The sequence below is a fragment of the Ammospiza caudacuta genome, chromosome 10, assembly GCF_027887145.1.
Source record: "Ammospiza caudacuta isolate bAmmCau1 chromosome 10, bAmmCau1.pri, whole genome shotgun sequence".
NCBI lineage: Eukaryota > Metazoa > Chordata > Aves > Passeriformes > Passerellidae > Ammospiza > Ammospiza caudacuta.
Genome location: NC_080602.1, coordinates 28,223,066 through 28,244,816, shown reverse-complemented (window position 1 = coordinate 28,244,816; position 21,751 = coordinate 28,223,066). Strand labels below are relative to the sequence as shown.

Sequence of the window (21,751 nt, the reverse complement as noted above, 5' to 3'; positions counted from 1 at the left end):
TTGGATAAGGGTTGAGGCTCTCCAAGCAGACCTTCCACTTGAAAAATATGTGCTCCTACTGCCAAGGTGGATACAAGGAAGGCTGTACACCACCACTTGCATTTGGAGCAGCACAGCTGTTTCTTCATTCTTTACAAAACATACTGGCTACCACTAGGCATTATTTGAAACATCTCAATGCTCACCCTGAGACAAGAGTGAACACTTCTTTTTTCTGACAATGTGCGGCAAAAATCAAATGCCCAGCTGCTCAATCTCATCAACATCAAGACGACACTCAGAAGCAGAGACAAGATCACTAAGAACTTCGGAGTCAAAGCTGATTTATTTAAAGAGTAAGTACCCACGATTAAGCAAGAGCTAGACGAAAATATTAAAGCTGTTACTGTAAAATGTATTTTTGCCTGAGGTGGTTTTTGGGTTTTTTGCAGACCTGAGCATGGAATTCAAGTGAGAATCAGCACCTCCTCTAGCATTTACTCCAAGGCTGAACGCAGGAAGAACCCACAAGTGAAGGATCTGGGGCTCCTTCAAGCTTGGACAGTTACTACAGTGCAACTCATCTCTTCCTGTTTGCCCCGCATTTGCTGGTAGACTTTGGATTCAAAGGGAAGGAGTTATTTTGAAACACAGTCAGATCTTGCTTACTACTTCAAACTTCATTCAAGTCTGTATGGACGGAAAATTGTCTACTAGTAACTAAGCAGTCTCTGCGAATTTACAACAGTGATAACTCTCATTAAGTGCCTAAAGGACTACAGCATAAACTGCGTGCTCCCTGTCCCTTCAAAAATATACTATAAATTTGTGGTAAAATAAAAGTCCTGGAATTCAGCCCTTTATATTCTGCCAGTAGAACTGAGTTTGAACTTGTACAAACTCAGTACTTCCTCCTCAGTAAAGTCACTACAGCTGAACATGCCTGCCGTGCTAACACAGATTCACACAAAATTCAGCACCCAGACAGGGAAAATAAGAATAAAAGCTATTTCAATATTTTAAACAAAAATCAGAAAAATTCTAATTCAGCAGGATTGAGTGAAGGGTAACACTCAGGAAAACACAACAGACCATATAAATAAAAGATGAGAAACAAAAGTCAGCAGCACAACTTCACGGTGACAACTCAGCAAAACTCTACTATACCATAACATCAAGAAAAAGCAGATACCATGCAATAATGTATGATACTACCAAATCCATTGGAGTATACAAAATAATCATTGCACTTTTTCTAAGTATGCCCACTAAGGCCCTGTTGGAAAAGTTTTCTCTCTTTTGGCAGTGAACTTCCAGAAAGGCACTGAGTGCCCAGAAAGCAGTCCAAGCAACCCAGGGAAAAGTACTACAGATCTATTAAATATATGGATGCATGGAGAAATATGCAAGAATTGAGGTCTCAGTGTGCAAGGAATATACACTGTTACAATTTAAATTTGTAAAAGGTTTCAGTTAAGAGGAAGGGAATAACTGTTTTTCATGTGCACTGCTAAGCCAGGAGGCAATAGTGCACCAGACATATACAAGTTAGACAACGGGACATGATGCCTTTGGCTTTAGAATTAAGAGTTAGAAAGGGTTAAGGGATAAAGGGCTTTTTATCTCGGTATCTAATAAGGATTTTTATGGTGCAATAATTCACCAAGGTGGAATAGACCAAAATGTACACACACAGTAGATCACATATACAATTTTACGGACTTTGTAAATTAGTATATTTAAAAATTATACTCCACTGAGAGGTTTAAATGAACAGTGTGACATTTTCTTATCTCCAAGTATTTTCCCCCAGATGGACTTAATTTTAGTTTACAGGACATGTTTGAGAGGGAGTCTTGGTTTTTCAAGATACCATAAGGTTTTTTGGCCTCCAAGTGCAAGGCCTTCAGGATGTTTGGTCTTCTGGCTTAATAGAATACCAGGACTGTGCTAAGACATTAGGCTTAAAGAATTACAAGTATGCATGTTAAGAGTATTGAGAATATATAAGTGATATATAAAAAGAAAAGGTAAAAAATCATCATAGCATCAGGAGAACCCATCCAGTGCTAGGAATAAGAGAACAAACAGCTACAGAGCCCTTGTCATGAAGTCTTTGAGAACCTTAGAAATACACATCAGAGGTCAGTTAGTTTTTTTGGAGAGGAAGTCAGTTTCTTTGATTTTTTTGATTGGTTGTTCTTTCTAGCAAAACTATATAGCCACTAAGAAACCAAGACAAGAGGTAAGATGCATCCAAATTATTCCCTGTACCAAAGGTCACATCGTCTTTTAGAGCACCAGCAGTTTCAAAATCAATTATTCTCACCTCTTTGCTTCCTCCAGATGACAAAGGTATTCATAGGCTACATTCTGGCGTCGCCTTTCATCCATTTCCTCCGCTGTTAACCTCTCATTATCCAAGACGGCTGAAAATAAACAAAACACAGCCCTCAGATGATTGAAGATTGAATGTAATGGAACAGGCACATCAAAAATCAGATGCAACCTCTCCCACAGAAACTCATCACAGTTGTTCTTCTTTAATTCAGAAAACTAAGGATCTAATGACTTGTTCTTTACGAGCAACAGAAAACTCTCCATTTCCTTATCCTTGTCACATAAATGTGCCAGATTCCTTCTTCCTGATTTCTCAAATTGACTGCATCCCTCTCACAATTTCTTAGAAACAATCCTTTATTTTCTTATTTTCTTCTAGATTTGCCTTTGTCTTCCTCAAAAGCCCATCAGCAACCACTTGTCTCCTCACCTATCCTCCAATTTTGATAGCAAAAGATTAATGAAGGACAGAAATACGTATTCACATCATATAATCCCTTCTATATCTTTATAGTCCACCTCTAAAACAAGGTGGAAATGCTACTCACACTCCCTATAAGGAAGGGAATCATTCAGATTCCCAACCTGCATTCCATCCTCAGATCATGCTGAAGATCTACATAGGGGTAATATGCCTAAATCTTCTAGATTCTGTGTGTTCAAAGCCTCGGTGAAAAAGTCTTCTCTTCCCATACTTACATCTCATGTCAAAAAAAGAAGAAAAACCTACAGATTTTAGGTTTTATGAACCAATTTGACAAATAAGAAATATCTCATACTGTTATTCAGCAAAGGTTAGCTTATACCTAAAATAACTTCAACAACAATCTGCAGTGCACTTGTGAGACCCCAGCAGGAACACTGCATCCAGGTCTGGTGTCCTCAGCACAAAACCTGCTACAGCACGTCCAGAGGGCAACAAAGATGCTATGGGGGCTGGAACCCCTTTCCCAAAACGGCAGGCTGAGACAGCAGGGGTTGCTCAGCCTGGAGAAGGCTCCAGGGATACTTCACTGTGGCCTTTCAGTACTTAAAAGGAGGCTTATAAAAGGAAGAGGGCGATACTCATGGGACAAGGGGGAACAGTTTTAAACTAGAAGTGGAGAGATTTAGACCAGATGATAGGGAGAAATTCTTGAACCAAGAAAATAGTGAGGCATTGGCACGGGCTGCTCACAGCTGTGGCAACCCCATCCCTAGAAGTGTTAAAAGACCAGGTCCGACTGACTGCCGCCTACAACATCGCCCCTCCACAGCACCACGTTTTCCTCCGCCGTTGATCATTTTTGACGCAGTATCGTAGCACAGGCGAGCCCGCGCGTCGGACGCCAAGATGCCCCCTCTCCACAGCAAGCCCACGACAAGGCAGTCGCGGGACAAGGCGAGTCCGACGGGAGCGGCGTTCCGCCCGGCAAATGGGGTGTGGTCGCCAGAATCGGCGGGAAGGCGGAAGGCAGGGCCGCCCCCGCCCCGCCCGCGGCGGACATCTTGGGCGCGGCGCAGGGCTCGCCCGCGGCAGACGACGGCGGCACAGCCGCGGGACGCCCCGTCGCTGCTCATCCACTGCCTTCTCCCAGCGCTCCTCGCCAGCACTCAGGAGGACCGTCGAGCTTTGGCGAGCTCCCGCGCGGCACAGCGCCCATCTCGCGGAAGGCGCAGCTCGCCGGGGCCCGCGAGGAGAGCCGGCGGGGCGCGCCGCGCCCGCGGGGCAGTCCCGGGGCCCGGACCCCGCGGCTGCCCCCATGCCTGCGGTGACCAAGCCTCCCGTCCCAGCGCTGGACGGCACGGACAGCTCGGGCGGGGCGTCGCTTGGCGGTCACGCGGATTCCCAGACCCCCGGGGTCCCGGTACTCACAGCCATAGTGGGGCCGAGACACGGCCAGCCCGTCCACGTCCTCCGCCGCCATGGCGCTGCGCTGGGCCGGGGCTAGCGGGAGCAGGGCGCGGCTGTTCCTCTTCCTGTGCACCGGGTGTGGCGGGGGAGGAGTCGCCCCTCCGCGCTCTCTCTCCCTCTCCCCGCCCCGGCCGCACCCTAGACGCCCCCGCCACCTTCGGCCGCCGCTGGAGAGAAACGACGAGTTGCGCAGTCCCCCTCCGGCCGGACCCAACCCCCAGTCTAGCTCGGCCCATCCCGTAAACCTGAAGGACCCGGCTCGGGCGCCTTGTCCCTCCCTCTCACAGGGCCAGCACCCTGGCCCTGAATCTTCCTGTTAGCCTCATTTCTAACACCCAGCTAAGCTCTCAAACTCCCCCGGCATATGCGGCACAACCCAGGTCAACCTGGTCATGACCCACGTCTTACCCTCTCAGCCCTCCCAGCCCAGCCATGTGCGCCCAGCCCATGTGAGCCCCACTGTGTGCGGTGCAGCCCAATCAGCTCAGCCTCCACGGCCCGGCTGCCTCCCACATGCTGCTTTGCCTAAGCCCTCTTGTCCTGCCAGGTTCCCCAGTTGCATTGCCCTTCACAGTAGCAAAACCTGGCCTTGCTGGAAGCAGCCATGCCTTTCCATCTAAACATCTCTACTGACCAAACCGTGGTAACTCACCTCAGCCATAAGTGGAAGCAGGGTGCCCAAAAATAATAGCAATATCCAGAAGCACTGCCAGAAGAGAATCATGCCCTGAAAATTTCTTTCCCCTCAGTACATATTACTGTTGCTTTGCCTATTTCTTGTTCAAGGGTCAGAGCACGGACAATGCCAGCCACCATGTATCCATTTTAATTAGTTCCATGAATTTCAGTGCCAGGGCATACATTTACCACCTAAGCCCATATTAAGTAATTTAGAAGACCAATAGCCTCTGTTAGGAAAAGCATCACCAGCAGGTAAGGGAGACATCTTTGTGGCTGTGGATTCAGTTTCAGCCTCCCCAGTACAAGGAAGACATGGACATAATAGAACAAGTACAGTCAAATTGATTAAGGGTTTGGAGCATCTGACATATGAGGAGAGCACAAGAGAACATGCCAAGAATCAGTGGGCAATGGACTGAAAAACATAAAAAGTCCCATTTCAACAAAATAAAAAATGTTTGTATTCTGAAGGTGATCCAACACTGGAACAAGTTACCTGGAGAAGTTGGGGAATCTCTGCCCCTGGAGACAGTTGAAGCCTAACTAGGCATAGTCCTGGACAAACCTGCTCGAGTTCACCTGGTATTGAGGAAACAAGGTGGGACTGACTAGAGACTTCTAGAGGTCACTTCCAAACTCAATGATTCCATGAGCCCATCAAAAAGTACATTTACTTACTATATATACTTAGGCAACAAGCAATAGGACAAGAAGACACAGTCTAAAGCTGTGCCAGGGCAGGTTTAGGTTGGACATTATGAAGCATTTCTTCACAGGAAGGGAGATTGGAATGGGCTGCCAAGGAACGTGGTAGAGACATCATCCCTGGAAATGTTAGAAGAAAGACTGGACATGGCACTTAGTGCCTCAGTCTAGTTGATGAGGTGGTGTTCGATCATTGGTTGGACTCAACAATCTTAGAGAACCTAATTGATTAAAGAAAGACATAATTCAATGGTTACAGAAATAACTACATTGGGGAATGCCAGACATAAATTACAAAACAAAAGGTTTCATAATACAGTTAGGGTTCTATTTATTAACATTTGCATTACTTCACATGTGGCCACTTGGAAGTTATGCAATGAGAAGACATTCAAAATAATGTTTATATGTAGACTGTGGAATGCGGAATTTATTTTGTTCCCCCTAAAAATCTCGTAACATTTTTTGCACAGTGCCACAATCCTCCCTCAAAAACATCTTATTCTGATAAGAAAAATAAAACACAATTATTACATATCATCAAAGAACCTTTCTGAACCTCTTCAAGGTTGTAGTCAACGGTACCTCTAACAGCTCCCCTGATTTAAGATTTCTGGTGTTTGTTATTGACTCTACAAAATGTTTTTATTAGGAGCTGTATATTTATGTCTAATTTATTGCCTTTCCTGTTCCTTGTTTTTTTTTTCCCTTAATATTGAATGAGCACTAGTCAGATGGCTCTGCAAGTATTATAGAGATACCAATTTTTCTCTCATTTCAAACTCTGAGCAACCAATTCTGTAAAAAAATCTTTTTAGGTTTTTGTCTTAGTGACTAATCACTAGGCTTCCCAGAGGAAACCAAAATCCTTTAAATAAACTACTGTTATCTGTTCTTTTGCAGGGGTTTCCGGACGAAATATTTACTGTGATATTTATGTCAAGGATGCATAACAAATGTCTAGCCCAACCCCCCAGTCTTTACTATGACGCTAAAAGGTTTGTCAACAGAAAGACGATAGTTTTATTATACTCATACATGATAAACAATAATGTTGGGGCTCCCAATTCACCCATAAAGCTGTACAGCTAAAGATAGTACATGCCCATATTCTTGCTACATTTCAGACCTTATTGTGGCAAGCTGAACCGAACAGAAATTAGATGACCCTTAAGACTAAGCAATCATTTCTTCTAAATGAAGAAGAGTAAAAATGCACATAGCAAAAAACACTGTCAAAAATTGGGGGGGGGGAAATGAAAAAGAGGCTGCTAAAAATACTTTATTTATTAACTTCATAGTTTTCAAACTAGACCGTTTTTAAGTTTTGAAGACTACCGGGCATACGAAGGAAAGCAAGATATAATAAAGAGAGAAAGGTAAAACTAGCATTGATAAAACACTGACAGATAACCTGCGAAACCGATAAAGAAACCTACTGAGGCATACCGAAACCAAGTCTACATAGAAGGTTGCGCGTTTGCTGTTGTCCTGAATTGCGACCTCTCAAACAGGCACTTGCCATCACAGCCACTCACGTTACTGCACCGTCCTCCTGCCGCGAGCCAAAGCCAACGCGCCTCTGGAGCGGTCGGGCGTGAGCGGCGCCACGGCACCCCCCGCGCGACACCGCTCACGGCGACACCGCTCACGGCGGCCCCTCCTCAGGGCACCCCTCTCGGCCCCGCTCACGGTGCCCCCTCCTCAGGGCACCCCTCTCGGCCCCGCTCACGGTGCCCCCTCCTCAGGGCACCCCTCTCGGCCCCGCTCACGGTGCCCCTCCCGCCGCGCTCCGCCGTTCCGCCGTTCCGCCGTTGCGCCGTTCCGCCCTCCCCGCCGTCTCCTCGGCGCCCCCCGCCCGCCGTTCCCGGCGGCCCCCGCGCTGCTCCCGGCAGCCCGCGCGGCCCGGCGCGGCAGGATGATCCACGAGCTGCTGCTGGCCCTGAGTGGGTACCCAGGGGCGGCCTTCACCTGGAGCAAGCGCGGCGGCCTCCAGGTGTGGAATGGCCCCGGGAAAAGCCCACCCCCCGGGCAAAGCCCACCCGACCCGCGTGGTCCCTGCCCCCCACCCTGCGCGGCCCGTCCGTCCGTCACCGCTGTTTCCCCTTCCAGGTGTCTCAAGAGCTGCCGTTTCTGCATCCCAGCGAGACCAGCGTCCTGAACCGGCTCTGCCGCCTCGGCACCGACTACATCCGCTTCGCCGAATTCGTGGAGCAGTACACGGGACACGTACAGCAGCAGGTGGGGGCGCCGGGCCGAGTTATTTCCCGGGAAGAGCGCGGCAGGTGCTAGTAAGACCAAGCTGCCCAGGACACAGGAGTGGCCCGTGGCCCATACGCGCGCTCGCACCGAGCAGAGCTCCAGAAAGCTCTCTGCGATGCTTGTAAGGGAGGGTAGAGAGCAATGAAAAATGAATCAAATGTAAAATCTTATTCTTGGGGACGTCTTGTAATAATTTCTGACCACAGCGGACTGGCCAGTGTTTGTCAGTTGAGCAGAATGCTCATGACTATCTCCTCATGATTTGCGAAGACCCTTGAGGTGCAAGAGGCATACCTAAGTGAAAAGAAGCACTGGTACCAGTGGCTCCCAGGACTTTCATATGTCCACAAAAGAGCTAAATATAAGTCTGCTCAAGTAACTCTAATTGTGACGAGGTTCTATTTGTTTTTCTGATCACTTTGTGGTGAGCTAAGCTACATTTCAAGATGTTCTGAGCACTGACTACTGCTGTGATACTGCGCAGATACTACGTTACTCTTCAGAGTTGTGCGAGGATGCTGATGCAGATTTTATTGTTTGGTTTCAGGATCACCATCCATCTCAGCAAAACCAGAGTGGATTGCATGGCATTTATTTGAGAGCCTTCTGTACAGGTCTTGATTCAGTGCTGCAGCCTTATCGACAGGCACTACTTGACCTAGAACAAGAGGTAAAGGAGAGAGATGCAGAACAAGAGGCTGTAGTGCTGCTGACAGATTGTGGAAACTTGTCATTTCTGCAATTAATATATGAGTAGTAGTTTCTAAAATTAAACAAGGTATTTTCCTTTCCACGTTAGGGATGCCCTCCTGTGAGAATTATTCCTGTGAGATGCCATTGTAAATTACTTTTCATCCTATTAAGTATTGTCCCCTCTTCCTTCAGTTCAGTAAAGGCTCCATCTTTGTCTGCTGTCTCAGACTATTGTGGTTTCTGTTTTCAGTTTTAGAGGTTTTGATTAATCTCTGCTAGACCAGTAGCTGTCATACCTTGGGTAGTGTCACCATCCAGTGGTTGTGATAATTAATCTTCTTTAATTGCTTTATCGTTATAGTTTCTGGCTGACCCACATCTTTCCATCTCACATGTTAATTACTCCTTGGACCAGGTATGTCATGTTATTAAAGAGGTAGTGTTCTTTGCTTGCTCGTATCCCTCATTGAGTCTATCTAATAAGAAAGTGGGTGGATAAACGAGGCTTATTCCATCATGTCATGCCATTTCTATCTAATGCCTCTACATCTGTAGTTCCTTAATCATGCTCAGAGGATCACCTGCACTTCAACACAAAGCTAAGGTCCTCTACCTTGACCCTCACACATTGCTCACTGACTGTGTTTAGCCTGAACTACTGCTGGAATATAGTAACTTTGTGCATCTTGGCCCAGTGAAGGGAAGACATACTTCCTGGAGAGTTGCATGTCATGTTTCTAATTTGTGAGGAAACACAGATAATAGTTTTATTAAATTATTGTGTTCAGTTGCTGTCCAACTCTCTTCCTTACATAACAACCTAAAGCAATATTTCACTTCTTGTTCTGCAGTTTCAGTTACTCTTCCCCTCTGTGATGGTCATGGTGGAACAGATCAAAACTCAGAAGGTACAGTAAAATTGCAGCTAATTTCTCTTAACAGATTTTCTCTTTAACTGACAAAGTAATTTCTGCCCCCATTCCAGACTTCTAATACTAGAAAATAATGTAGTTCCAGTAAGGATGCCCTGTTACTAGTTCTGCTGTAACTATTGAGACTATTTTACAAATTCATTTACACTGTATTTGAATTTTTCCCTTATCCCATAGTCTTTGATGTGCTGAATTTTATAGGACAGTATGCTCAGTAGGTTGGAATTTTTCTCTTCTGAGACTGTTTTTTTCTGGCTGTTGCCTGAAATAAAAAAGGCAGAGGGTAATGTTTTAAGAATCCAGAGATGCTTACATTTTTTTAAGGGAAAGTATTGAGAGAAACTTGAGTGTAAAGCCACACATAGAAGGCATTTTTCATCACTACATGCAGCATGTTACACCTTTCTTTCTGCAAGACTGTGAAGGCATTTTTTTGTTAACTGAAAGTGTATTGTTTAAATGTATAAAAAGGTCAATACATATCCAAATAACAGACCTAATGTAACCTTTTCTTTCTCCAGATTCATGGGTGCCAGATATTGGAGACAGTCCACAAACATAGCTGTGGGGGGTTGCCTCCTGTTCGCAGTGCTCTTGAAAAGTATGTAGATCCAGTAAAGCTATTACTTCATTCTTCTGGAGTTAGTGTCAAAGTGTTTCTTACTTGTTGAAACAGTACATGCAAAACAGCCTTGGTATAAAAGTAGGAATATCATGCAGGAGAAAACTGTCACCATCCTCATTATTTATCTAAAGCAGGCTTCTGGTGAGAATTAAAGCTAAGGGCTTAGGAAACTTTAGACCCAGGTTTTTCTTCTTTTTTGTGCATATCACTGATCTCTGATCTTTGATCCTTCAAAATTATAAATGTGACTCTGTGAATGTTCTGATATTTGTATGTCCTTGTGGAGAAAGTCAAACCACTTAAAATGTCCTTTGAGTAGAAACAGCAACCACTGCAGACTTATACCTCTGGTATACCAGCAGATTTCCATGGAGAAGCCACATATTCAGAGGATATGTTAGCTTAGTTTTGCACCTTCTAGTTTTGTCCACCCTTGTTTAAAAAAAAAAAAATTAAATATATATATAAAATACCACATTAGGCATTTAGTACTTTCCATACTCCTTGGCTGACCAACTGGACTTTCTGGAACAACATACAATGAGGTTTTGATTATTGTGTGCAAAGGCCTGACTGACTGTTTCACATGACCTCAGGATTCTGGCTGTGTGTCATGGAGTCATGTATAAGCAGCTCTCTGCCTGGATGCTGCATGGATTGCTACTAGACCAACATGAAGAGTTCTTTATCAAACAAGGCCCCTCTTCTGGAAATGTCCCTAGCCAACCTGAAGAAGATGACGATGACTTAGGAATTGGGGGGCTTACAGGAAAACAGCTACGAGAACTGCAGGACCTGGTAAGATCTATGAGTCATAACTTGGCATCTTTGGTTCTTAGTGAACTAAAGATGTGTATTGTATTCTACTTTGGTGCGAGCTATGCTAGACTATACTGAAACCTTCTAGGATGGTAAAGTGAAATAATACTGTGATAGGTTGCTGCCAGGCCTAAGGGGCAGAGACCTATTGTTTGGCACAGCTGGATAACTCCACGGCAGAAAGCCCTATGGATGGAATAGACGCTAATGTCAAGTAGTGGGAACTGCTGCATGCCCACTGCTCTTGACTGACTGGTTCCTCATTCCTTATGGTCAACACTGTGATCTCTTTAGCATAGGCAATGGTGATAGTGTGAATAATTCAAGAAACAGGGTGTGGGGAAGGTGGCTGTTGATTTGATTTGCGCACTTTCTATGGGCACCTGGGTCAGGTGCCTTTCTTGTACAACCATTAGTTGTGCAAATGTTACATAACAGGTTAATGCTACTGACATTACTGGTAGAAAATGTGTTATGTGAGAGTCAAGGGACTGCTAAGCAAGGGAGCAACCTGCCGGCACACTGGTGAAACGTGGTAACACTTCCTGTAGATGCTATACCATTAGAGTGCCCTTTTGCAAAGTACCTTTCTCAATGGAGTAGTCTTCCACACTGAGCATTTGAATAGTGTCTGAATAGAGAATGGTCTGGAGCAAGTTCAACTCTAAATTTACCCTCTAGTTTATGGTGAGAAAACATTTCATGGGCACTTATGGAGTTAGTGTGGTACGTGCAGCTTTGCTGTGACTGCACAGAAACTGTGTTGCATACTAATTAGGTGCCCTGTGCCAACAGTCTCTGCTGAAAATGGACTACACCCAGAGAAAAACAGGGAAAAACGTTAAAAGGCAGTTAGTGGAAAAATCTGTTACTTCACTATATTGGATAAAGAAAGTGAAAATTGTTCAGTCTTCTAGGTCCATGGTGGAAATTGCAGACTAAGCAACTTCTTTCTTCAGTACTATCAACTAACAGCATTGGCAATTCTTCAAAGAGTAAAATAGGAACTCTTGAGTTTTAGTGGAGTAGATTGATGAAATACTTGGGTATTGCCTCATCTAAAAGTGTTGCTAGAATCTTAAGAATTGCCAACCTGTTAACATCAGTATACAAATTATTACTGAATTCTCCTATTGAAATGAAGAATTTTGTAGATGGGAAACATTCTCAAAACTGTGGGTGATTTTTTTCTGGATTACGGACCACTGAAACTAATTCTGCAGTAACAAGAAAGCCAGATGCGATTATTAATATTGCATTCATGAAGGAAGATCTTGCCTCCATACCTGGAATTTCTTATTAACATTCAGAAAAAAAATTAATAACTTACTGTATTGTTCTAAGACAACTTTCACAGGAACTGAGAAAATTGCCTTATCTTTGCTAGTAAGCATTTGGATCTTTATCCTATTTGCTCACTAGTGGAAGTGTTTATATTTGGCCTGTATCACAAGACTTCTAACAGTGTTGAAACATAGGAATGGGTGTAGGGGAGGATTATTTTTGGTAATGCCAGTTAACATTTTTATGGCAGCAAAGGACTGATGTAATGTATTTGCAGTAACACTCCTTTTTCTTATGTATCATAACCCTTCAATACAGCCAATTTGTTGCTGTTCCACAAAGTTTTAACTTTTTTTTCCCCCTTCTGCTGCACTCTGATGGAACCAATATCTCCAGGGAGATCTGCTAGCATACCAGAAGTATAAGGAAGATTACTGGCTTAGTTAAATGATACAAATCAGTTCTGCTACCTTTCTGCTTACTTCCAAAGCTCTTAAATGCCCCCCTCACACACATTCCCCTTTATACACCTTTTCTGTCTGGTTTCCTGACACTGTTTTGCACTTGATTTTTGTTTTCCCTGGTATCTCTGGCAGCGCTTGATTGAGGAGGAGAACATGTTAGCTCCATCTCTAAAGCAGTTTTCTTTGAGAGTAGAAATGCTGCCTTCATACATTCCTGTACGGGTTGCTGAGAAGATCCTCTTTGTGGGAGAATCTGTTCAGATGTTTGAGAATCAGAATGTTAACCTGACCAGAAAAGGTAAGGAACATCTTTCTTGCAACCTTTGCTCAGTTATGAGTGACTGACATGTAGTTTCCAAAATGCCACATTAATTAATTCCTCAACAGTCACTGACTATTGGCCATTATTCTTCAGACTGTATGGATAGTTGTGCCAGGACAGAGCAGTAGTCCCAGTGTTCTGCTTCTGATTGATTCCAAGGGAGAGGTGTAAAAACAGGACGAGTAGATTAACACTTTCCAAACATAGTCTCCAAGTTTCCAGCAGCAAGTTACCGTGTGATTTGCTCTGCATAAAGCAATTGCATAAAGCAATTGCAAAGGCCTTGTTTTCTTTTCAGTTTGCATCCCTCTCCCTAAAGACTGCAAACTGACACAAAGGCACATCTTGCTCTATATATATATTGCAGAATGGTGTCATGGGATTAACTTGCATCCACAAACATGAGAGATTCACTTGCAAGGTAGTCCCAAAGTTGCTATGAAAGACAAATTATATGGAGCCATAAAGACAGCAAGGGAGAGAAATTTCTAGGTGATAGTTCACTTTGAGAGCTTGAAAAGTTTACATTGAAGGTGGTTTGTGAAATATATTTCTACGCCAGTGGGGGAGGACTGCTGTGGTGGCACTACCTTGAGCATGCCTATGCAAAAGTACTTCAGTTACTTGAGTGACATTACAGAGAACAAAGGACCAATTCAGGTGGACTGTTTTCTTGCAGTAGCAGAAGCGGGGGAGGGGGGGGAAATTTGTCTTCTAGCTCAGTTGGTTAAAAAAACACAAAGTCCCCAAGTTCAGGCAGTAGGATAGATTTGAAAGAGGCAGGGGTAAGGGAAGACCCAAACCAGCTGGTTAATGTTGCAGAAAAGTTTGTGGGTTTGAAGATCTAGCTCAGTCCTCGAAAAAGGGCTTTCAGCAGCAACCATTTATGTAGAAAATATTTGGGGGTTTTACTGATGCCACAGCACTGCCGAGGCAAGTAAATATACTGCAACTGTACATGCAATAGTAATGTTATACCTTTGTACTTGTACTTTAAAGCCTCCTCTTCACATTCCTTGCCAGACCTGAAACTGCTGCCTGGAGAGCCTTTCTGTTCCTCTGTTCTGTCTGCACATCTCCAAATGGCATCCATTTTTACTGTCTGAAATTCTTGTCATTGCTGCACAGGCTCCATCCTAAAAAACCAGGAGGACACTTTTGCAGCAGAGCTACATCGACTCAAGCAGCAACCACTTTTTAGTTTGGTAGACTTTGAATCAGTGGTTGACTGGATACGGAGCACTGTTGCTGAGGTGAGCATCCTAGGAAGGGTAACTACTATGCAGGCTGAGAAGCTCTTTTGTTAAGGACTTGGAAGAAGAGGGCTCGTCAGTGCCAGTGATTGAACAAACATTTCAATGGTGCAGCTGTTCTAACTGGTCTCAGAACTTCTAGTCACAAATGGTCATTAAAAAATACTATGCTCTTTCATGAGGGAAAGAAGGGAGCTATGGTGTTTTTTTAATTTTAATTAAAATTGAAAATTATTTCAGAAAATTATTGAAATAATTTCAGAACTTTTCATTTGCTTTCAGCATAATAGATGGCATCTTGCTGGGCACATGTTTTGGCAATTTTTAATCTTTTTTTCGCTTGGGGCAGGGAGGAGAACCTAAGAAAAGGGGGAGGTTGGAGAATCAAGAACAAAGCTGGAGTAGAACTGGTTTCATAGAAATTTGCATTCTTTTGCCACAGGTCTTCAGGTTTCTTAGGCAGAGTTTTTGCCAATATATATCAAGAATTTTAACTGGTAGCATGAGCTGCTACACAGGACTCTGACTGTGTTCTATTGTAGTTTATACAGTATTTTGTATAGGTGCTCTTTTTGTATGCATCGCAAGTGTTTTAAGACAGCAGCTACTCTTCCCTCTGAATGGCCAAGATAATTCTGAGGGGAGATTTCTGTTGTTTCATTTGATTTTTGTATTTTCACTAGCATCTTTGGAAACTGATGGTGGAGGAATCGGATCTACTAGGACAACTGAAGGTAATGCAACTGCTACTTTATTTTTGCTAAAGCAGCTGTTTCTTCTTTTCTTTGTTTCTTTCTATTAATTACTTTGCTGCCTTACACTCTGGGCTTTCTTCATTTAGGTAAAGCTGTTTTCACTTTCCAGTCTCAAGATTGGCCAGGTTCTATCACTGTATGCTCAAAGACAGAGTTAGAGGGATGTGTACTTTGCATCTTGAAATAAACAAATGCAGCATAGACTTTTTGGTCAATGAATGAAATTCAGAGCTGTGTTTAGAAACAGCACTTGTCCAAATAATAAAAATGGGTGCAATCAGCTAGGATGCTTAAAATTTCTGCTCAGTTTTTAGTATGTTAGGTACAACAAACTTATCTCCACAGATTATAAAAGACTTTTACCTTTTGGGAAGAGGTGAACTGTTTCAGGCTTTCATAGACACCGCACAGCACATGTTAAAGACACCACCTACAGCTGTAACGGAACATGGTGAGTGTTGCTTATTTGCTAACCAACTGGCCTCATTGTGGTATAACAGGAAACTGGTAAGCCATGTCCAGTACAGAAGAGTTGTATCTTAACTCTCTAGTTTTGAAACTACAGCACTTGTGAATGAGAATGTCTCAGAAAGTGAGTGAAAACAATCTCTCAGAAACCTTCTGATGGCAGGTATTTGAAACTGTAATTAAAAGAGTGTCAATAGTGCATCAATTTTGTCTTTTAGGACCAAGAGTAAATAATTAATGGGTGCAAAATTAGCACTAGCTGCATCATGTTGTGCTGATACATTTTCTCTTGTTGTCAGATGTCAACATTGCATTTCAGCTGTCTGCTCATAAGGTACTGTTAGATGATGACAACCTTCTTCCTCTTCTTCACTTAACCATTGAGTATCATGGAAAGGAACATAAAGGTATCTACTTGCATTTTTAGATGTAAATTAAGAGGGCAGATGGTGACCTTGTTCTTAAATTGATTACTTACCCTTCTCTCAAGTTAAAGAAATACTAATTTTTACCCTTTACTGCCCTATGTGATGGCCTAGACTACTTTGGCTCCTCTTAATTATTTTCTTCCTCTTTTCCTTGCCATGGTTGCACTGACTGAGAAGATGACATAATTCAGCACCTTATTTGTTTTTAGATACTTCTCAGACTCGTGAAGGGCCTTCTCGGGAATTATCTCCACGTGAAGCCCCCACATCTGGATGGGCAGCTCTGGGCCTTTCTTACAAAGTTCAGTGGCCACTGCACATTCTTTTTACTCCTGCTGTTCTCGAGAAGTAAGTACTAGGTGTGGTCTTTCTATATTCATCTGTATGTTCCCTGATGTGAGGCATTCACTAGTGTGTTGGGGGATCTTATTCTCTATGGAGAAAAAGACAGAGCAATTGCTCCCTGAACCTTAAAATGGTTCGTTCCATTTACCCATATTGAAAGTACTTGTAATGACAGTAAGACCTGCAAGATGCTGACAGATCTGCACTGATTTACAAACAGCACTACTTTGACAGTCTTTTCATTGACAGCTCCCCTCCTTACACTGAAACTAACTTCATATTTTTTAGGTCACTAATCAGTACAAGCAGAAATCTTGCTCTGCAAGATGTGCCATGGGGCACATGGGCCATGACCTGACTGGCCCTAACTATTGGCAGTCACCACCTGTTTCTTTTTCCAGTCTTGCATTGTTACATTCTCCAATAACTCCAGTCCAGTAACTCCACTTTCCAGTAACAGAGGAAGATTTTAGTCTTAAACAACTTTGTACTTTTTGATTGTAGGTACAACGTTGTGTTCAAATACCTGCTGAGTGTGCGACGAGTTCAGGCTGAGCTGCAGCACTGCTGGGCTCTCCAGATGCAACGTAAACACCTAAAATCTAATAGAACAGATGCCATCAAGTGGCGTCTGAGGGATCACATGGCTTTCCTTGTGGACAATCTTCAGTATTATCTGCAGGTCAGTATAACAGAGAAAGAAAAATTGTATCAGTTAATCAGAAACTGGCAGAAATGCATGGAGGGAGCACTGAAGACCTATCTCGGGTTTCTGATTCCTTGTACCTTAAGGAAATCAGGATTTCCTTTGCAAGTCTAGAGCTTCCTCCAGACTACTGCTCCAATTACGAAGTTTTTGGACTTGTGAATCAGTGAAATGGAGGAGTTCTTTAGTAGCTCTCTAATGCTACTAAATGTTTGTGAGAAACCACTCATCTCTGAAGGACCATCATTAAGATACCATCCTGGTTCCTTCTCTGGCCTCTAAGTAAACTCTACTTGGAGTGAAGTTTTGGGCTTTTATATTTGGTTTTTAAATAACTGAGAGGGAGCCTGGATTTCTAAATTCTCCACAGTAATGTGGCTGAGCTTTTGTACTGCAGCCTTTGCCCTAAGATTCCAAATAGTATCTCCCAGTATAAAATTCAGAAATTACTACAATCGAATACCTTTGTCTACATGCTAGCTATATACTTTTCCTTAGTTAAAGAAAATTACAATTCCCCTTTCTACTTAGATATTACTTAGGCATCAAAAATTGTTGCATACCCCACATTATGTACTGCTCTTGTATATAATTCATTGATCAGCGAGAAGGGGATCCTCAGCCTATAAAATAAAGGTAGCAATAAGAAAAGTAAATTTCTTATTCCAAACTTCTGGCTGGTCTGAAGCACTCCCAGTTCCTCAAACCACTAATGAGGTATCTTCACATACTCATCAGGTCGATGTACTGGAGTCTCAGTTCTCACAGCTTCTGCAGCAGATAAATGCCACAAGAGATTTTGAGAGTATACGATTGGCTCATGATCATTTCCTAAGTAATTTGTTGGCTCAGTCTTTCATCCTTCTAAAACCTGTAAGTAGGTCTTGTTTTCACCTTTTTCTACCAATTATCCAAGTGCCCTAAGAAACACACCTTTTTTAACAGGTATGACAAATCACATCTTTTAAAACAGATCAGTGATAATCTCCTGCAGACTACAATTGTAGGAGTTAGGCAGGTATAAACTATAACTGATAATTGAATTAAGATCGTCTATTTTACAGTTGGTGAGTGTGAATGCTGTATTCCTGGCAATTCTAAGTCAAGCTTATTTCAGTGTTCAGTTAACATTAATAATTTGTATTTTATCACTATGTTTTTATCACAGGCTATTTTATTAAAGAAGAACTAATGAGCATAGTGCTGTATTCCTGAGGGATTCACAGATATGGGTTAGACTAGGAAAAATTTCATCTTCTACTTAAGAGAAAAGATTAGTTGTGATGTTCCTGAGTGGACTTAGGGTGTTTTTAATTTCATTAAAAAAAAAAAAAAGTTAGAAGTATTTTTATAAACAGCATCACAAAAACATCTGCAAAGAAGGTTAGTTTCAATGAAACACGTCTCTGTGCTCATCTATGAGGTTATTATAGAATGAAGATGTCAGAATAGTAATTACCCAGTCAGATAACTGATACAATGGAAATTCCTAGTTTAGCAAACAGTGAAAGAATCACAGCTCTTGTTGGTCTTTATCCTGCCTTCTTAATCCCAAAGCTGCAGTGATGACCTGCTGGTTGGATAGAGAAGCCAGTGTTCAACTCCTGTGCCTATCTGGATGGTTAATTGCTGTTTTCCCAGAAAAGTCAGTAAAGGTTGTGGGAGGGGCAGAGGAAGCATAACATTTAAATCCCATTTCCATAGAAAACTTTTTTTAAAATGCTGCATCAATATCTTCCTGAATAAAAAGTACAGTATCAGAAACATCTTTGTTAGGAATGCTACAACTTTTCTGCTTTCTCTCTGTGTATGAACTCTGTTTCAACTATTAACTTGTACTTTTTATTCCATGTAGGTTTTCCACTGCTTAAATGAAATTCTGGATCTTTGTCATAGCTTTTGTTCTCTGGTCAGTCAGAATCTAGGTCCCTTAGATGAACGGGGAGCTGCACAACTCAGTATTTTGGTGAAGGTGAATTTGTTTCTGTGGATCTGTTCTCTTCCTGTGCAAACATTTTAACTAAGCAGTTATCTTGGCTTTAAAAGTTCTAGAACAACTGTGAGTGTAAGCCAAGACCTTCTATGTAAGTGCTTGTAATTATTTTACCTAATCAACTTGAGTTGGAAATTCTGTGTGCACAGAGAGGCAGAATGAGGGCAGATACTGGAATAGAAAGGAGGCAGAGGTTGGTACCTCTACCCCTCCTTTTTTATAACTAACATCTAGAAGTTCCTGTGGCTCACAGCTAACCTTATCCTGGACCACAAGCATCACATCTCTTGTAGTGATTCTCTTCTTCAGGCTGTTAAAGGACTGGGTAGGCAGAAACAGAGATGAGATGCTTGTTTTCCTTCTCTTCTGAGAAGGCCCAGAACTGACATTTCCAAATTTGTAGGGATTCAGTCGTCAGTCATCACTGCTCTTCAAGATTCTCTCTAGCGTTCGCAATCATCAGATAAACTCCGACTTAGCTCAACTGCTGCTACGCTTGGATTATAACAAATACTACACCCAGGCTGGAGGAACCTTGGGCAGGTAGGAATATCTTGAGGGCTGCTTGTAGCATTATCCTGAGGTACTTGAAGTACAAAGCCATTTTTTATTGATGGCTTACAATTATTTTGACTTACACTAAGTGTTGATAAATACTATGACAGAAAAATAACAATAATAAATCAGCATATGGTAATTTTTGGGTTTCATATGCTTTCTTCCCATTGAGTTTCTTTTGGCAGAAAGTTGAACAAGCTGCTAGCTCATATTGGCCAGAAAATGCTGGTGTGGGTTGGTGAAGGGAATTACTTTCAACATGTAGCTAATATTGTACCTTTCTCTTGCAGTTTTGGAGTTTAAGCACTAAAGGCCTTTGCTTCAGGCTGTGACTAGTGATGCATCAAGCACTGGAGACTGGCGCTCTTGGACAGTTGCAGAGTTTGCGCTCAGATTTTTCTTTGTAGCTGGCTTTTGCCTGATGAAATGCTGTTTCACAGGGAATTGGCAGGAATTGCCTCTTATCTGAGGCTGACCAGCAATTACAGAAAGCTATTCTACTTCTTCGAGAAATCAAAAAAATACGCTTTCTGCAGCCCTGCATATACTTATAGGTGCTTCCAGGGAGGCAGTCTGAACCTCTTCAGAAAGTGAAAAACCAGAATTAGATGTCCGGACTCTTCAGCTCGACTACAGTCTCTTTACTCTTCAGCTGGACTGTGTTCCACTTCAAGTTTGAGTATGGAGGAATTAATCCTCTTCTAAGTTTTGGCTGTATTCAGAAGTTCCACTTGTGTAGTAAGCTGATTTACAGTACACCTCTTCTAGTCAAACACCACCAGATAAATGAAACAACAGTAGCAATTTTCAATTGAGGTGAAGGGGGAGGGAAAAAGAAATATTTTTTAAGTCTCTTCTCATGCAGTGCACTAGTCTAGTATATGTGCATAGATCATGGAGACACTGTGGGCTTTCTCTATACAATTTAATAGTTTATGTGCTAAAATTACACTTGCCAAGACAGGAGCCTTGCCCTGTTTGAGTAGAAAGGGCCTTCTGCCGGCAGGAAAATGGTAAGGAGATGCTTACCTGGGATGTTCACCTGTGCTATTTTCATTCCAGATGATTTAGAATGCTACTAGTGACTACCTTACTGAACCAAAATAAAAATATCTTGTCGTGCAATTATATGGAGTATTGTCAATGTCTGCACCCCAGTGCAAAGGGAATAGCATGGCATGGTCTTGTCTGTCACTGAAGAGCATGATCTGGCAGGAGCTCTTGCCTGTTACTAAGATTTCCTAGCCTTGCTATAATGAACAGACCCTTGAATGAGTGGCAAAAGAGAAGCCTCTAGTCCATCACTAGGGTGTTGTAGCAGGTTTCCCAATTTGAACACAAATGCTGCCAGGAAACCAGCTTTCCCCTCAAAGGGTTGGTATTTGCACACAGCTGCAGCTCACACTGAAGTTACATGTCCTTGGGGGGGAAAAAATCCTCTCTGCTCACTCAGGAAGACACAGTAACAACAGCCAGCAAGTATAGGACTTGGCACCTTCCACACATTACAGTTGTTTATGGTAGGTCTGCACCTGATGCAAGGTTTAAAAGCCCTTGACCATGGAAAAAGCTAGAAAGCCAGAGAAAGTGTTGAAGGTTGGATGTGGGATTTATAGACCACCACAGTCAACTGTCTGAGCCATGAAATGATAGAGGAAGGAATACACATTGAGAAAAACTTTACACTTTTGAAGCAAGGGACTAAAGATTGTATGAGGATGGAGGGAGGGCTTCAGCCTATAGCACTGTTTGTGTGAAGAGCTTTTGCCTTTATACCAGTTGACCCCTAAGATGTGAATGCAGATGCTCAAAAGCAGATGATTTATCCCGTTACCATTTAAAGATACACAGCGCTTACATACTCTTTGTACCTCAGTCTCCTAGTAGTTTAGTTGTCCAAGGTTCTTGTGTCTATCTCTAGCACTCACTTCAGCAGCACCTTTATGAAATTAATAGAAAATAACAGCTGGAGCAAACTGGAGGAATACATGGTGGTGTTCTTCCCAACAAACAGAAATGCTATGGCCCTGAACTTCTGCTAATGGAAAACACTCTTTTCTCTGTAACTTACTTTGTGTTAGCTCAGGCTTTACTCAAAGCAGAATATTAGTGATATTCAGCTCAGAGAAATGTAAGCATTTCTTTTTTCTCTGCACTCCTTTCCTGAAGGCATTGCCTGAGTAAGTTTAGATAAATGAGGAGTACCAGCAGATACCACAAGAGATCAAACATTTATTTAATCATA

General features: G+C 42.6%; 2 protein-coding genes across 2 annotated transcripts in view; one reads left to right on the top strand and one right to left on the bottom strand.

Moving 5' to 3' along the window:
* The window catches only part of IQGAP1 (IQ motif containing GTPase activating protein 1), a 53,942-nt gene extending 49,537 nt beyond the window's left edge, over nucleotides 1-4,405 (bottom strand). The window contains exons 1-2 of the mRNA XM_058811809.1: nucleotides 4,175-4,405; nucleotides 2,309-2,408 (exon numbers count right to left, since the gene is read on the bottom strand). Of these exons, the coding sequence (XP_058667792.1) occupies nucleotides 2,309-2,408; nucleotides 4,175-4,226 (152 nt within the window). The 5' untranslated portion in view covers nucleotides 4,227-4,405. The remainder of the gene's footprint in view (nucleotides 1-2,308; nucleotides 2,409-4,174) is intronic.
* A 3,100-nt stretch (nucleotides 4,406-7,505) lies between these two features.
* On the top strand, nucleotides 7,506-20,631 carry TUBGCP4 (tubulin gamma complex component 4). The gene is made up of 18 exons (XM_058811382.1): nucleotides 7,506-7,595; nucleotides 7,712-7,840; nucleotides 8,409-8,531; nucleotides 8,916-8,969; nucleotides 9,406-9,462; nucleotides 10,008-10,087; nucleotides 10,708-10,909; nucleotides 12,811-12,976; nucleotides 14,129-14,253; nucleotides 14,937-14,987; nucleotides 15,354-15,459; nucleotides 15,776-15,883; nucleotides 16,114-16,252; nucleotides 16,754-16,931; nucleotides 17,694-17,828; nucleotides 18,811-18,927; nucleotides 19,352-19,491; nucleotides 19,797-20,631. The coding sequence occupies exons 1-18, from the start codon at nucleotides 7,518-7,520 to the stop codon at nucleotides 19,807-19,809; spliced, it is 2,001 nt and encodes a 666-aa protein (XP_058667365.1). The 5' UTR covers nucleotides 7,506-7,517; the 3' UTR covers nucleotides 19,810-20,631.
* The last annotated feature ends 1,120 nt before the right edge of the window (nucleotides 20,632-21,751 follow it).

Excerpts from the sequence above, each read along its gene's own strand:
- TUBGCP4 (XM_058811382.1), top strand. The coding sequence starts at position 7,518 with ATGATCCACGAGCTGCTGCTGGCCCTGAGTGGGTACCCAGGGGCGGCC. Across the intron at positions 10,088-10,707 it reads GTTCGCAGTGCTCTTGAAAA|GATTCTGGCTGTGTGTCATG; the intron begins GTATGTAGATCC and ends ACATGACCTCAG. Across the intron at positions 14,988-15,353 it reads ATCTACTAGGACAACTGAAG|ATTATAAAAGACTTTTACCT; the intron begins GTAATGCAACTG and ends TTATCTCCACAG.